This window comes from Atractosteus spatula, chromosome 12, assembly GCF_055471065.1.
Source record: "Atractosteus spatula isolate fAtrSpa1 chromosome 12, fAtrSpa1.hap1, whole genome shotgun sequence".
Classification (NCBI taxonomy): domain Eukaryota; kingdom Metazoa; phylum Chordata; class Actinopteri; order Semionotiformes; family Lepisosteidae; genus Atractosteus; species Atractosteus spatula.
This window is the reverse complement of record NC_142717.1, coordinates 45,154,160-45,168,425: the sequence shown is the minus strand read 5'-3', so window position 1 is coordinate 45,168,425 and position 14,266 is coordinate 45,154,160. Positions and strand designations below refer to the sequence as shown.

At 41.9% G+C, this 14,266-nt stretch overlaps 1 protein-coding gene across 3 annotated transcripts in view; it reads right to left on the bottom strand.

Moving 5' to 3' along the window:
• Positions 1 to 13,987, bottom strand: part of LOC148823179 (histone deacetylase 9) — a 178,701-nt gene extending 164,714 nt beyond the window's left edge. The window contains exons 1-2 of one of the 3 annotated variants that reach the window (XM_088928539.1): positions 13,851 to 13,987; positions 2,030 to 2,193 (exon numbers count right to left, since the gene is read on the bottom strand). In XM_088928539.1, coding sequence (XP_088784665.1) covers positions 2,030 to 2,051 — 22 coding nt within the window. In that variant the 5' untranslated portion in view covers positions 2,052 to 2,193; positions 13,851 to 13,987. The remainder of the gene's footprint in view (positions 1 to 2,029; positions 2,194 to 13,850) is intronic. The other 2 variants (XM_088928542.1, XM_088928543.1) reach the window with 2 other exon arrangements.
• Positions 13,988 to 14,266: the final 279 nt, after the last annotated feature.

Genomic DNA, 14,266 nt, shown 5'->3' with positions numbered 1-14,266 from the left:
ATTGATCAACCCTAGCTAGACCAGGACAATCCACTATACGATCAAAAATCCCAGACTGATCTTCCCAGCAGACTGGACACACCCACTCTCACTACACATTTGCTTTCACACACTAACCCCAGCAGTACACACAACCTCTCCCTGCACGGCTCCCGGCACATATACTGTCTCACTATGCACTGATACACTCCCGATACAATACACCACTTACTCCCCTGTACCTCACTACACACAGCTCGGGCCTGGAGCAGGAGGCAGACTATCAGGCCTCAGACCCAAGAGGTTTCTTCTCTTTTTTAAAGTTTTTTTCTCTCTACCATGTCTGATGGTTACACTGTTACTCTATGATAGATCATACTACTTCACACGGATTTCCTTTTAATTTTTTGTGCTGTACAATCCTATCTGGATGGAGTGTGTAAAAATTGAAAAAGCCCTCTGTGACAGCCTGTTGTGAAGGGAGTAATTAAAACTCAGCTGAACTGGACTGAAACTGGAATGAAAGGGGAGATAGCACACACACAGGGAGTACAGTCAAAAACAGAAACTCAGGGAGAAACAAAAAGTCAAAGGAGAATGTAATTAAGTTCTTGCACCTAAATGCCATTACTATTAGAAAGAAAGGTCATAAGACATAGAAATGTAAACTCCATTAGCAGGTGATTCTGACAGAATCAGAATAACAGAAACATGCCAGTCACTGTTCCACTATACTCCTCTGTATTATATAGTGGACACTGCCAGCAGAAGACAGTGCAGGAGGTAACTGTAGCTGACTGCCATTCTAGTACATATAGCACACAGTACACAGCCCTCGGCCACCCACTGTCACCACAGCGCTGAGTGTGAGGTGCTGACCTCCCTGACCTGCTCTTTCACACACACACACGGCGAGATCCAGCACCCTTACTGGAATCTCCAGTCCTCAAGCAAGAATTTGCCAGTCCTCAGTGGGGAATGCCCTGCTTTAATAAGACCTTCGAACCAATCGACAGCATGCAGTGGTGAGCCACACTCTGTCCCAAAGGTACTATAATACACTTTCTTGAGATGGTATGGTTGGAAGATGTCTTACATTACTTGAGTGCGGTGTGTATGAACAATATACTCTAGATTTTACATAGATCCATATGGATCTAGATTTGAATGAACATGTTTGTTCATTGTTGAATATTTTGTGTTTCTATGCAGTGTTAATCATGTCGATGTGTCTTCAGAGCATGGCAACAAAGACGTCCATTTATTGAAAACTGAAAGCCAATATTCAAGAGGAAATATCCGTTTAGGAATGTATGGGTGGCTCCAAAACCAAATTCATACTACCTTAAGTAATAGTAATATAGTCTTACCAGGCGATTAAAAAATCCCCCAAAACTGATCCAGTTTTGTGGTAAAAGGGCATACTTAAAGCAAAGTTGAACTGAAATTCAAGAGAAATTGAAACAAATCTTCACACCTGTTTAGGCATTACTGTTAAGGAACATTATCAGTGAAAAATTTAAAGCAAGACCAAAACAGCTACATATAAAAGGTTCTTGTAAAATGAGTCAAGTAAATGTAAGAAAACATCCTATTTATCTTTTACTTTTTTTAAACAGTTTAAACTAATACCCAGGTGGCTCCAAATGTAATAGTCCTTGTGCAGAACAATGTCATTAACCACATGTGATTGAGACATGCCAAACTGTAGCATACATGATCACACAGATCACCAGAATTAAACAGACTTAATTAAAATGAATTTAAACAAGAAAACAGACACAGATTGCAATTTCTTAATGATTTCCAGGCTCATATTTTTGGCTTATGCACTGATGATCTGACTGTCTTTTGATAGCAAGCACTCCGATTCCATAAGCTGGTTTCTTTTTATGAACGCTGAAGCTTTTTTCTCTCAATCAACCCATTGTCTGTATTGCTGTACATATAATTTGTCTTCACAGCTGTATTAGCTTAGTTGCGGATGCATTCATCATGAAACGCAGCAGTAAGGAAAAGAAGAAAATTCAGAAAGTCAGAGCAAACGCACCTGTATGTGTCGGAGAAGACATCCCTGGATCTGACTCTGTAACAGCAACACTAGCGAAGGAACACCCTTTTGGAATAAGACGATCTCGACTTGCAGTGGCGGAGGGTAATGCACATCTGTGCAATCCCAAGAACAGCACAGCACACACAAGCTAGCACAGACACCTGTGAACAAATCCAGATTGAGCCAATTACCAAATGTTCACCCACCTTGCAATCCCGTCAGCAGAAATGCAAATGTTATATAATAGCCAACTGTGTGAGGAATGTGATTTATGTTCTCAGTTTGGGAGAAACTGAGTTTTGTTTCACAGGATGGGTACTGAGCTCTTACCTTAGCTGATAATTTATGAACTGCAAATTAACAACAGTATTAAAACTTGCTGTAGCAGTAACCTTATTTTAAAAAAACTGCGAACAGAAAAGACTTGGAACAAAATAAAAACTGAAATTTACGAAGAAGAGAACTTGTAAATATAAATAGCCCACACACTTTTTACTTCAGCTTCTGAAAGTAATACATAAACCCAGGCCCCATGAACTGGCAGGGCCAGCAGGGCCATTTGACCTGGGCCTCACCTCAGTCCGGGGTGCGTGGTCCTCCATTTGGCTGCGTTTCTCCACTTGAGGCGAATTTGTAACCTTTACCATATACCATGATTCTCGACTAAAGTCCATGTCAGTGAAAAAACGTCCCCCTTTCAGTTTGGTACTGAATCTACCGTTCTTTAGGAGTTTCAAAATGCCCACCCTAATCTTCCCATCATGCCATGCTTTACATTAAAATATTTTTTGCCCCTCTTCCCAGACAATGAGGGTGTCACACCCGACATTCCACCCCTAGAGGGCGCTCCACTACTCCAATTATTCGTCCCGTGAATGTTGCTAGGCTCCCCAGGTGTACCCTGTTATGTGTACTGTTATTTAAAGACTAGCTCCTCCAGTCCTCGGGGCTCAACATTAGGGTAAGGATGTCGCGAGGCCCGCCTGGCACCAGGAAACCCTACGTCCGTCTCCCGAGGGCACAGGCCTCATCCCCGACACCTCCCGCTGCCTGAGCCCGGGCCCTAGAAGATCTCGCCCCGTCATCCTAGGACCTCCATGTTCTCCATGTGTTGGTGTGTTCCCCTTCCCAGGGATTTTAACCTTGTCGCGTCCCAGGATGGATTTACTGTTGACGGACTCATGGACTGTGCCCTGGCCTGCCTTTGGACCTGCTCAGATTTGGATGCCATTCTTGTCTCCCCCACTCGCAGTCTCACGGACTGTCACTGTTATTTTGTGCACTATTTAACCCCTGTGTGTTTTCCCAAACCACGCCTCCTGTGTCCTCCAGCCCCTGTCCGTAACAGAGGGGGCCTCACAGTGTGAAATGGCCCGAGCCTCATCTGAGCTCTCGGAGGGCCTGCATAAACCAACTGGCATGAGCTGGAGACCTGGCAGTGGTACACATTTTAACTGGACGGGCAGAGCTAACCCACTCTATTTAAAACACCTTCTACAACAGAAAAAAAAATTTGAGCTATGATTTAATTGTATTAAAAGTCTAGTCTTGACCATTGCCACTCCAGATGTGTACTTTACAGTGGCTGCAAGAAGTGGGTGAATGTCACCTGTGTTTTAAGAGTCATTGTAGATGATATCAAAGACTCAGTGCGTGAGAAAGGTTAGAAAGGAGAAATGAGATCATTAGTTCCTCTAGTCCACTTTTGTTTAGATCATCAGCTTATTGATCTGAGGAGCACTTCCAGCTATTCTGTGAAAGACGTTAGGGTATCAGCTTCAACACCATGGCTGGAGAATTTGTTTTAAACCCTCACACACACCATTTCATTTTCCTTTAGGTCCTCGTGTGTTCTCAATTCACAACTAAAACAGTTCAGTTCTTTTGGCCTGTCGGTGTAGGACATTCCTTTACATTCTGTGGCTGCTGCTCTCTTGACTGATTTCAGAGCAGCTGTGACTTCTCTTCTAACGAGGTGACCCAAATAATATACAACACCCTAAATCAAGCCTCACTTCTACTTTGCATAATTTCATCCTAACATCCCCAAGATTTCATTTCTACATTTTAACGATACATCTTGACTTTCTGTTTCCCTTTTTTGTTTCCCTATGAAGGTGCATCTGAGAATTCTCTCGTCTTGTAAGGAGGTGGATTAAAAACACAGATACCTGTAGCAAGCGAGCTTGATTGCGGAGGAAAAACAAGAGCAGCTAAGAGGCGTGTCTTTTCCCTGTTGCAAGAATAACCCATAAAGACAGCGCTGCAAGCGTGATAGCTGTGATATATTCAAGAGGAGGCATAACAGCATCCAGGATAAATGGAAGGAGAAGAAGGGGAGAAAGGATAATTCATCCTCTTATCTCACGGAAATGAGGAGGAAATAAAGCACAGGTTTTGGCTTTGCAAAAGTGAGCTGGTCAACTGAATGTTGTTTTCCAGGAAGCCAAGGTTATTTTTGGAACTGTGCAGTGAAGGTAGTATTGAATAGGCAATCCCATAATATTTTAATCAAAACATAAATGATATTTGTAACCCCATTTTAGAGTTTGTTGATTTAAATTGATAAACTCAGCTGACCTGCCTGTGCCGAGATGCTCGCAGAGATTACACAGCCATGACACGACTGTTCTTGCACTATCTTACCTCCCAGTATTTATAATGTGAAGGCCAAAGAAATCACCGGACCTGGCTTGAGTTACTGAGGATGTAAGAAGAGCAATGTGTTGCTGTAAAGTTCGTAGGATAAACCACACTTTTATTAAAATCAGAACACCTTCAATGGTATTCTAGCAGCTGTATTTTCAAAGTACATAAATTAATTAATAGCTAATATCTTTAAAATTAATATAGTAGTAAACAATTTGCAACAATGATGAATAGTAAATTCAAATAGATTAAAATACAATAAGTGTGTCTAAAAAATGATAAAAATGATAGAAATAGCTATATTGTGAACTAGAAGCCTAATTAGTCTTGAATACTGGGTAAATGAAGTATTAGTAGTAAAGCATTCCTTAGAATTTTTGTGTTAAAAATATACTGTATAAAATACAATCAATCGTACATATTCATCCACCATATTACCATGATACTGGAGTAACAAAATACCCCTAATGTAGTTCACAGAATGTATTAATTCAATGTACAGTGATTAACAAACTTAAAATGTAAATATAACACATTTTAATTCATTTTAATATATTGTCTTCCAGAGAATAAAATGTATACAGTACATGTATACATATGTTCCTAATTTTAACTAAACTAACTTTACAACCCTGACAACCCGAAGGTTTCTGGAACTCGTGGTTTTAAAAATCAATACCGAATAATTTCAGCTGAAGAGAAATCTGGCCCTTGATATTTCTTACAACCTGAAGCCTCAAGCTCTTGGATGCCATGCCATTCTTCTGCTGTCACTGATCAGAATCAGAGCCATGGCTCTTCCCGATTTATACTGCAGACGATGTCGTACGAGGAGGATCAGCAAAAAGTGCGGAAGCAGCAGATGGAATTCAAATGAATTCAGATCAAATTAAAACCTGGGAAAACATGGCAGACGATGTTGGCAAGCAATACAAAGGGCAAACAAAATGTTAGGATACTGTGTATAGTCAAGAGTGTAGAGTTTAAGTCAGGAGTGCTGTTGTAAAATTGTATAACACACTAGTAAGACCTCATTCAGAATATTTACCACATTAGTGAAAGAATATTGGTGCTCTGGAATCAGTCCAGAGAAGAGCAACCAGATACTTTCTGAGGCTTAAAGAATTCTCCTACACTGACAGGCTGAAGTACACGAAGCTTTTTACAGCAGTGTCGAAGCAGAAGGGGACCTTATACGAGTGTACAGTATAAGTATTCAAAATCATCAAAGTTACTGACAATGTCAACCTCATGGACGACAATGAGCAGTGAAAAACAGAACAGAGGTCACGAGTGGAAACTACACAATAGAGCATTTAATCGTATAAACAGCAGGCACTTCTTTCCCTGAAGGGTTGTTTGAGTACAGAGCTCAGTCGTGTTGTTGAAGCTGATACCCTGGAATCTTTCAAGAAGAAGCTGGATGAGATCCCTGGATCGATTAACTGCAAACTTCACATCAAGCTAGTAGCGCTGAAAGGCTGCCCCGGGTTTGTAACAGTTCTTATGTTCTTACCAAACGAGCTAGAAGGATGAATTGCTTTCTTAAGTTTTACAGGAGATGGAAATGTCACAACTTCTCTTTCTATCTATTGTCCATCAAAAGCATGACACAATAAGTCGAAAGACAGTTCTGTTTCCTGTAACGCTGCGATTGGTCCATGTCTTGGTTCTCCTTACAATTAACATCGGTATCAAATGCTGATAAAAAACACCAGTCTTATCCAATCTATGGATTAGTCCTAAACGCTGATAATCACATTAGCAGCACCATCTCTGCAAATCCTGACTGATCCCAGCCATTGCCCAACCTTACAGACCACACAGTGCTACACATCACACACACACGGTCCTGTCTCCGCTCTGAGATGATAATGGAAACAATCGATCAATAAAATCTGTTCTTATGCCTCATCACTTCAGGCACACAACTTTGTGCCATTTGCCTTCTTATTCACAATTTCTCCTGTAATCCTATTTTTTTTTTGCACGATAACATCCTGTTATGAATGCAAAGCGCTTTATTGGCATGACAGACGAATTACAGTGTTCCCAAAGCAATATCAATTAGTCAAAATATTTACAGGCATTTTCAACAAAAACATATTATTGTTATTAGACCCATGTAGAAAAAAACCCCGTTATTATTTGAGAGGCTGACTCTCTGTTCCTCAGGCTGGGACAGGAGATCACATACTGGGCTGCAGCTCTATTGAGTTTCCTCCCCCAGGAAGACTGGAAGCTGCTTGGATTCTGGCAGGAATGGGTCCTTGTTTTGCTTGGAAAACATTGCTTGGAAAACTCAGGGTTCTCCTGCCAGCGTTCCAGCGAACCCCCCACTGCTGGCAAGACCTCGGCCGGTGAACGCTTGGGAGTGTGGGAAAGAGGGGGTGAGATTCTCATGGCCTCAATGGCCAACACGCAGATTTCTCCCTTAGAAATCACAAATCAACAGGGCGAATTATGGAAGCCCTCCCTTCACCTGAACATGACGGAAACTTCCCGAGAGGCGTCTGGCTGTTTCTCGGGAATAATGAGTATACTGCACGCAACTTCTCCCGAGTCTGGTTTTCGATCCAAACATTTAACGCTCTTTCCATGTGCTCGAAGCTGCGATCCAGAGGAATGTGTGACTCTTAAGCACGAGCAGCTGTTCCACCTGCAACACTGGGCGTGACTCATGACTTCTCGCTTTTCGTATTGTGCTGATGATCGACTCCTTAAACCCATTTACCCGCTCGCCAAGGCAAAAGACTCTTTTTGTTTCTCATCCAACCTTTCCTGCTCTTTTCGCACAACAACTTTTTTTTTCTGGATCATATCTTTTTATTGGAGTTTTACAAGGGGAACAATACAGCAAGATATACACCTGAGCAACTTTGAAGTCATGACTGTTGGATAATCATGACAGCACAAATGCTAAAAAAGGCAAAATTATTTAATATGTTTAAAAGAACACCGTCATCACACTCACAGGCTAAAGTGAAAAATATGTAACTGAGTGATCATACAGTATATGGAATGTGTTTGAAATTCTTGCAATATACTTTGCAAAATTACTACACCTACTGAATACCTTATGAAAGTGTATATTAAGTGAAAGATTCTTTAAATACTGAATGAGGAAGGCATCTTAGAACAATCCTCATCAGAAACTCATCCATCCATTTTCTAACCGCGTCTGCCAATTCAGGGTCAGGGGGTCCAGTGCCCCTCCAGCAAGAAACAGGCGCCAGGCGGGGTACCCCCTGGACGGGATGATAGTGCATTGCGGGGGACACACACACTCTCACCCAAGGGTCAGATTTCACAGAGGCCAACTAACCTACCAGTATGTGTTTGGATTGGTGGAGGAAAGCGGAGCACCTGGAGGAAGCCCACACGAACACGGGGAGAACATGCAAACTCCACACAGACAGCACCCCAGGTGTTGAGTTGAACCCGGGGCCCCAGCGCTGCGAGGCAGCAATGCTGACCCCTGCACCAGCCTCCAGAAAATCATATGTAAAAAATCACTGGCATGAATAAACATCTTTAAATGACTGAAATGTTGGGGTTTTTTCTACCATGCCCCTTCTTAAGACTGCTTGTACAGAAAACCATGTTACATTTATCGGGGAAGTTCAAACAAGATGAACAGCGCCGTCTTCGGTGCTGCCCACTGCTTGACTGTGAGATTATTCCACAGCCTTGGAGCAACTCAGGGTCTCCTGGTGTTCTGAGCTTCGTACCAAGAACTGAGAAAAGGCTGGAGTCTGAAGAGTGCAGGGACAGCAAAGTGTGTAGGGAGTTAACAGTTCACTGATGCAGTCAGCAACCACAGCTTTCCAGCCAAATAAACGTGAGCAGCAGCATTATGAGTTTTATCCTGAAATCCACAGGGAGCCCATGCAAGGAAGCCAAAACAGACTAAAAGGCCTGAGCATATATCGCCTGAGTTAAGATACAGGATGCCGAGTTCTAACATACAGCAGCTTGTCAAAGACCTGCATGGAAATTTCTGGTCTGTCGCCACCAGGACTCGATGCAGGATCGCGGGCCCTGAGTATACACAGCATCACCCCCAAGACAGCAGTGACCTCAGCTCCACCACACAGAGCGGGGCCACTGCCACAGGCCAGTCCTGCCCTGGCAAGGTTAGAAAGTCAGCTGGGGGAGGTTGTAACTGTCGTAACTGGCTTGGTGCCACTGAGACACTGCTACACACATGCCAGCAAGAACCAGCAGCAAAAGTGATGGCTGGAAAATACTCAAGGAAGGGGATGGACATGCACAATGTAAACTCAAAAAAAAAAAAAAAAAAGACACCTTCACAGCATTGAGAACATGATCTTTATGATTTGGGTAACCACGATTCCTGACCTGAGTGCCTGGAATGATTCCAGGACCGTCAATGGTCACATTTGAGGTTGGCAGCATGTTTGGAGGGTTGATAAACATCAACATGACTCCAGTCTGGTCAGAGCTCATGTTGTTTCCAACTCCAGACCCCTACAACCGCAGCTGTGGTGGCCCACCTGCACCTGGAGTGCTGCTCAGCCTTATTAATTGCTTGGCTCACGGGACTCTGCTCCGTCTGCTCCGTCTGCTACCACAGGGGCATGCACGCTGTCTCTTCTCTATTCACAAATCATGCAACAGACCCTCGCTCTGTGTCCTCCTGTCCAGGCCAGCTTCCTTGCACATCCAACGCTGTGCTGGGCCGGCTGGGTTCTCCTGAGAGGGTCTTTTTTGGACTCCCACTGAGCTCCGCATCCCTCTTTCAGCTCTTAATTGCCGCTGCTCAGTCCTTCTTATGCGTTATTACCCATGAGCCACCTTCCCTCAGCTGCATGGTGCTGGCCTCTGCTTTCTCCGTTTCACTCCCTGCGCCAGCACCACATGGCAACACTGAACTTGTAAGAAAGAAGCTAGAGTATTTATTTGGGTGAAACACAAGCACAGCGTTCATTATCAAGGGTGCTGGGGATGAAACTCTGTCCTCTGCTACACCACCAGTGGCTTATAGTAATAAAGGGGGAGAAATCAGCATAACTGTGATTATTGATAATAATCAATCAATAACTATCGGTCATTTGGGTGTTAACTAACAAATATGTTATCATATGCTGTTGGTTGAATGTTCATTGTTTGTTTCTAAAATAAAAAGAAAATGTTGATCGCAAAAAATATGTAATAATAATAGAAAGTGACATAGGACAGACTAAGACTGTATTCACATCCTGCAGTAAAAATATACAGTAGTTAAGCCGTTTGCAACACAAAACCTAACCAAGAATATTTCCTAAATTCCTACAGCTTGTTACGGCAACTCATCATGTTGCACAAATCTAAGAAGGCTCTAGTCTTCTGCATTCTGATTTTGAACATTGCAATTTGTGTAAGCTGAAGCAAACACAAATTAATTAAAATAGTAATCCTTTAATGAAGCTAGAAGAGAGATCAGCTCTGGACAGTAGATAAAGCAGAATAACATTTGAAGCGGCTCTTGAGCACGAACAAGAGCCTTTACTGCCCTCTTCTGACACAAAAGTGCAATGCAAAGGCTGGCCATTTTCAGAAGTAGTTCTCCCTGAAATCAGCCTCGTTCTTTGAATTACTTCATGTATGAGCCTGGTGATGAGTTTCTTATTGATCAGGAAACATAAAGCTCATTACCTTTGTAGCATCTAGTATAAAAGTGCTTATCTTGTTTTTTCTCCAGGTTATATGAAACCAAAGATAGAAACCGGTCCACGTGGGACTCCACCAGGGCTGTGGTTTCCTCTCACTAGTACAAAGACTTGCTGTCTGTACAGTGGTGTCTCAAAACTGTTCATATATTTTTGAATGCTGTTGTCTGTAATGAGATTTTGTATAGACCAATATACTTCTGTTATAATAATTTGTTCAAATTGATTATATAGATACGATTCTGACTACTAACAAACTGCAAATTCTTTAACCCTAAACACATCTTGATTGTACGAGGTCAAAACACCGGAAAGCTCAAGGTCCTGTTGTCGATCTAGAACAAGGGGGTTGGGATTGGGTTAAAAAAACTCCATTTCACTCAACAGTTTTCCACAGCTGCTTAGCCCAACAAAGCTGCTTAAAAATGCATATCGCAATATTTTAGATGTTGCACACAATATAAGTTACACCGCCTTATTGTAGCCTTGTTCAGTATTAAATGTGTATCGTACTTGTAACACTAATGTAGATGGACGCGTGAGAACGGACACATCCCGTGACATGTGACATTTTTAACCGCTCTTGTCCGGGGCTTGGAAATCCGTTTCACAATAGTCACAAGGAAATGTGACATGCCCTGTAGTTCTCTTTCAGTATTCCACTATGTCTGGGACAGGCACGGCCAGCAAGCTGAGATGTTAAAGAAGGCAGCGCACCCTCTTTGCTATGACCAGTTCAAAGAAAAGATTGGCAGCATTTTAAAGACAGTGTAGCTGGACACTGCCGTGCAGTTGGGTATCTTAATTAATAGAGCCATTCTCAGGGTGAGGATGCACTGTAGCACACATACTGTACAACAGAGCGGTGACATGTACTGTAAAGCAAATCATAATAAATGATCAAAGGAGGGGCATTTTTAAATGAGCCAATCGATGATAGACAAAACATGCTTCAAAGCAAAGTGCTTTAAATTTTTTAGCGGTTACACAAAACAGGTGGTTAAAATATGAAAAGGTCTTGACACGAACAAGATTTAGAATGTCCAAAGTAAAGGGAGATCTGCAGCAGTCAGAGAGAAATCTGAGAATATGCGAGAAAGATTCTGAAGAAAAAAAGACACTATTCTGAAACAATGCGTTTCAGCTCATGTTGTATCCAAATCTTAAAATTTAAAATTGTGAAGAAACATATCACAAGATACGATAATATCGTTATTCCCCAAACTCTGAGTGAATCCATAATGTGGCAGTGAACACCCTGTGGAACACCCAGATACCAGGCCAGAAAAGCCCAGATCAGTCAGAGAATGTTGTTACCAAGAGTTTTATAAACCCAAGTTTAAAGAAATAAAAGAAATGAGGCAGAAGTTAGTCATAAAAACCAGGTTATGCTGGATGACTGAAAAAGCTCGACATTCTTCTTTAAGGGAATCCATACATATCAGGCATAAACCTTTACCAAGTACAATAATTACAGATTATTACAGTTTTGGGGGGTTATAAGGTATAATAAGGATACCTTGCCGAACAACCTATTTAAATTTCACCGAAGCCAAACCAAATTTTAATTGAGATTAGTACAAAGCTGTGATATATTGAGAATTTTAATAACAAAGAGAGATAACAAAGAAATTACGGTAGATAATTACTGGGGGAAATGCTACTACAGTAGTATTAATAATGCACAGATAATAACATTTCTCAGACTCACGGTTTGGTAAGTTCAGCTTCAGGACAAAAACTTAAGTTCCTGAAGGAGCAGCAAATCTGTTGCTTTGGCCTACTACGCCTCTGCCCCTGTGTTGACCTTGACAGGCTGAGAGAACTGTGAGTGCACTAAATCTGACGTTCACTGGCTAAACAATCTGTGAAGCAGAGCAGTCAGTGGAACAGGGTACGAGCACGTGGGCAACCTGTGGGATACAAGACTGAGGCAGTTCTGGGTGCGATAAACCTGCCAGGTTTCAAGTCAATTAGTATCATAGCTCATCACTGGAAGTTTAAATTTGAAAAAAAAACATGGCGATTATTTCGGTCATTTGGAGCAGCTCACACCACTTCATCACATGACAACTCTACTGCCACTAGAATGACAGCTACGGCGTTAATTGGAGCCAAGTAGGCATTCAACAGGAGCAGTCTGCACCAGAAGGCATGGCAAGCGGAGGTCCTGGGTCAGAGGGGAGAATTATCACGGTTTTAAAAGGGCTTTACGGCACAGATCTTGGTTGATGCAGAACCACAATCACCGTCAAAGATTTTAAAGGTTCATTTGTCCCACTAAACCATAAATTTGCTCAGTTGCCCAGTCTCTGGACATGAGCAGTTTCAGAAGTGGGAGGGGGAAAAAAAACTACATTCATGACACAAGTCCACTGCTTGGAAGCCTAATAGTACCGTACTGTACAGTATATCCAGGGTAAGACTGAAAATTAAGCCCACCTGACAATGGCAAAACCCAGACCTCACCTGAGGTTACCTTTCTTACAGAATCCTCTTGTGTCTCCTTCAAACAGTTGGGTGTGGCATTTACGATCTGCTGGGTGCTTTACTTTCTGAATTTAACCCACTCCCGGTTTCGCTCTGAACAGCGTTTCAAAGCATGTTATGCATGGTCAACAAGCCAGCGAAAATGTTTTATGCTTTATATGCGTCAAATGCTCAACCAATTTACAGATTGAAGTCTGTCATACATTTGTATGTCACTCACGTCTTGGATGATCATTTGTTTGCTAAATGTTAATGAGTTCTATTTATAGTCCAGGAATGGCATCATTTTATGCAGATCAGGAAGGGGAAATTGATGCCTTTCATGTGCACCGCGATGTTGCGGTCTTAAACGGTGTTGGAAATAAACGTTATTATAATCCATAACAATTAAAGATGTCTTTTTAAACATTATGGCATCAATTTAGAAGAAGTGTGCATCTTACAATAATGTATACGACAGCTCCCATACCAACAAAATTGTAAATGTTGGAGTCTCTTGCACATGTCCTAATGTTCTGCGCAGGTTGATACGGTATTTAACATTGGGATGTACACTATATTGCGTAATAGATTTAAGTTCTTTCATCACGAACTGATTAGGAACCTGATTAACACCTCTGTGCGATATACAGTATGTCACAACTTGACATTTTTTTAAACCGTTTGCTTATTAAACTGGTCTCATCTTGTCGTGTCGCCTATGAGGCACGACTTAATTAATCACGTTCTTCAGTCATTTTGGTTTCCTTGGATTAACTAATGGCTAAAACCATTTTATAACAAATGAAAGCGACCAAAAAACGCTTCAGTCGCATGGAGGGGAAACAAGAACGAGTTTTCAACAAGCTAAAATTGGCGAGCATAAGGCTCAGGGGCCAATCACTTGAAAATGGTGCTAATTACAAACTGCAAAGAAGTCACAGTTAACTACACACAGCAAAAACGCGTTGTTCGCGGTTGTCCTATCCAATTACTATTTATAGAACAGAATTACATCATTTTCTTACCTGGTATTTCTGCAGGGGGGAAAAAAAGATCAAAACGCGAAAGGTTCCAGTATTTAGGTGCAGGTTCTAATCTGGCTGTGATCTTGGATATCGTGCCTTCCCGGAGAGCAAGGAGACAGGCTGAGAGCAGTGTTTTCAAATTGCAGTGGCAGAGAGATTCGATCAGAGCCTGTGGCGACACAAGTAGGATCTACTATAAATAGCAACGCAGTAGAAAGCGGGCGAGATTGCTGGAGCTAACAACGAGGATCATTCACACAATGAGGGAAAATTAAGGCACGATAAACGCTGTTTATCGCACTAGTTCTTAAAACACTTCTGTTGTTTTTAATTGTGATTTTAAAACTACTTTGCGCCCCAAGAGAAAAAATGCCTTTTGAATCAATATGTATTTATAACCTTGCCTGCTGTAACTA